Source organism: Branchiostoma belcheri, unplaced genomic scaffold (genome assembly GCF_001625305.1).
Source record: "Branchiostoma belcheri isolate BF01 breed outbred unplaced genomic scaffold, Haploidv18h27 scaffold524, whole genome shotgun sequence".
NCBI lineage: Eukaryota > Metazoa > Chordata > Leptocardii > Amphioxiformes > Branchiostomatidae > Branchiostoma > Branchiostoma belcheri.
In genome coordinates this window covers 1-3,037 of record NW_017804159.1, presented here as the reverse complement: position 1 = coordinate 3,037, position 3,037 = coordinate 1, and the positions used below count along the sequence as shown (strand labels likewise).

General features: G+C 37.9%; 1 protein-coding gene across 3 annotated transcripts in view; it reads right to left on the bottom strand.

Moving 5' to 3' along the window:
• LOC109480851 (acylphosphatase-2-like) overlaps positions 1-2,219 on the bottom strand; it is a 3,926-nt gene extending 1,707 nt beyond the window's left edge. The window contains exons 1-4 of one of the 3 annotated variants that reach the window (XM_019783178.1): positions 2,150-2,219; positions 1,720-1,736; positions 1,284-1,393; positions 782-913 (exon numbers count right to left, since the gene is read on the bottom strand). In XM_019783178.1, coding sequence (XP_019638737.1) covers positions 799-913; positions 1,284-1,393; positions 1,720-1,736; positions 2,150-2,195 — 288 coding nt within the window. In that variant the 5' untranslated portion in view covers positions 2,196-2,219 and the 3' untranslated portion in view covers positions 782-798. The remainder of the gene's footprint in view (positions 1-781; positions 914-1,283; positions 1,394-1,719; positions 1,737-2,149) is intronic. The other 2 variants (XM_019783179.1, XM_019783177.1) reach the window with 2 other exon arrangements.
• Between the last annotated feature and the right edge of the window lie 818 nt (positions 2,220-3,037).

Here is a 3,037-nt window from a genome sequence, read left to right as displayed (position 1 = left end):
CTATCATTGCAGTGGTTTGATTAAAAGTTCAAAATTCAATGTTTAAATTTTAACCCAGCCTTTTGTGTTGACTTCATGGCTTATTTTGTAGCATTTAAGCCTATAATAGGATGCCTAGACCTGTTTTTATTTTTATTTTTTTTTCGCCCTGTCGCTTCATATTTTTTCTGAAAAAATCCGAGAACCAACAAATTAAATTGGTGTGGCCTAAAATGCAAATGCAGCTTTGCCTGACATTAGACCATATCAATACCTTGACACCTGAAGTCAATTCTTTGAAGTCCTGTAAACTTTATGTTATTTTTTCAGCTTCTGAAAATGTGCATGTGAAGCAAGATGGTCATGAAGCTGATGTATGATCATTTATGTCACAGCTTGGGAAAGAAACTTCAGTTTTAGTATCTGCAGCCATGCTTCTTTCAACCTAGCTTGGTGACCAGCTTTGGCCCCAACAGTCTGTTAACACAACAGACAGTTAATATTTCCAGTCAGCCTTTCTCATTGACACCCCTAGCATGTGCTGGATAGGCAAGTGGGCAGCACTCTTAGGCCTAGGAAAAAAAAGTTGTGTTTCTGATTTCAGTCCTGAAAAAAATCAGTCAGTTGGTAGAAGTTTAATGGACTTGCCAGTGATTGGCAAGAAAAAAGGTTACAGTTGGTTGGGGGGATTGGAAAAACTTACATTTTTTCCTAGGCCTTAGTGTCACAAAGATAAAGAGAGCCATGAAGGTCTGTTCAGCAGGCTAGTTAGAACCTTGTTAGACACAATTTAGGCAGACACCTGCACAGAACAGAGACTCAGTATCTGGTGAAGAAGCCCTTCTGGGTAGGCTTGCTGATAGTCTTCTCATTCCTGAAAGTGGCGTAGTCAATAATACTGGACGGGCTTCCCTCATACTGCAGCCATTGTTTCCTGTGTATTCGAAAGGCTTGTAAGATTAGTGTTTGAAATATAGACTACTACAAAGGTAACATTTGCAAAATCTAATACATAATGTTCTTATTAGTCATATATGTATATGTTGTCACACATTCATATATGTATATGTTGACCTGCCCCTCAAACTTTGCCCTGCCTCTTGCTACATAATGTAATCCAACACCACAGGGTACCTGCTACAGTGGTGACAGCTATCTGGTCAAGGTCATTGACCTAATATATTTGTTTGGAAGGGAAGGGAAGAAGAAAACGGTATGTTTTTCTTCTGCACTATTGGAAAAATCTGTTGACTGAATGTGAAAACGGATCAATGGATAAATTAGAGACACAGAGAGGTACTCACATCTGTCTGACTTTATCAGTAGGCCCTTGTACCTGTCCATCCACAGTGCCCTGGCGAGTGTTCCTCACCCATCCAACCACACCCAACCTGCGTGCCTCATCCTCCGTATACTGTGGGCACATAATACTAGTATACTACTGGTATAATGTGTAAAACTAGAGCATAACATTGTTTGTCCTTATCAAAAACCAATCAATAATTGCAAAGGTTCTGTGAAATGCATAATGCTAATTTTACTGTTTACCATTGCAACATTATCATAATTTCTGTATCATAATCACAATATTAATCAACTATGAAATGTCAAGTACATTGTACTTTAATTTTCTGTTGATATCATATCCACTTAGTTGTTGATTGAACAACTTCAGGTACATTGCACATACTATATAATGTTAACATTACACATGTCATACTATATAAGAGTTTTACTTACCATTCGAAAGCAGACGCCTTTAATTTTCGGGAAGAGAAAAAAAAGACATCAGGGAGTGAATTCGTTCAGTTATAATTTGTTGCAGTATTTGGAATGAAGACAATTGTTTTGTTTAACTTTCTTTACTATTATACAGACAAACACGGTGAGTTATGCAGTATTCGTAGTTCGATTATCCTAGATAAATTCGTTATATTAGCATCCAAAGATAGTGTGAAATACCATCATGTCCTGATGTTTTTATGATCCATTCTAGAATCTTCAACCACGCCCCCTCCCCCTCACAAATTGTGTGACATTCATACTAGACTATAGTGGCGGTTAACACTGTTAGAACTGTTCTACCGAGACTCAAAAGACACGTAGAATATCCTCGGCGCAACGTCTACAATGATATAAAACAGAGTTTCTCATAACTGTCCCTGTTCACCTTGTACCCGGCCGTGAACCTCGAAGTCCACCGAAGTGTACGACATGTCTTCGTGTTGTCGTCTGCGCGCAGTGGACCATGGGAAATGTGGGGGCGTTCTGCCATGGAAAGTGAAAGTGCTTTTTTTATCATCAACTCGAAGACGTCGATTGGAACGTACAATGTATTAAACATCTGTGTCCATAATATCACCAGGGTCCATAATATCGCCACCTTGAGAAATAGTGTGCTTAAAAATATTTTTACTGCAACATACCCTAGGTATGTACATTTGATGATGTGTGAAGGAGTGCATACCAATAAGTATGTTGCAGTAAAAATATCTTTAAGCACACTGTTTCTCAAGGTGGCGATATTATGGACCCTGGTGATATTATGGACACAGATGTTACTACCAAAAGGTGAGACAATATCAAACTTACAAGGCAAATGAAAATTTATTTGAAAAAAAAGGGCCAAAAATCATGCTTCAAAACATTGAGAGGAATGTGTAATATCTGTAATAAAATGTAAACACAAAGGATACCATGCATGAACTATATTACCTTTGATTGCATTTTGTACGTTAATTTGCTCTATTTATCTATTCATCTATGGATAATAAGGCCACACCGACTTTTATGGATGATATTTGCGCGCGGATTGATTTTCGCCTTGTAGTCGCAAAAAAGGGTTTTAGTAGCTATTTTTATTTTTGGCTTGGATTTTTTTTTTTTAATTCGCCCGCACGCACTTGTTTGGGGGTCTTCAGAGGATGTCATCCATATATAAAATTAAGTCGGTGTGGCCTAAGTACGAAAAATGATACCTGTCTCGTATCAGCGCCTGTTTGACATTATCAAATACTGTACACATTGTTCTAAGCATAGACATAAACGCAATGTTCAG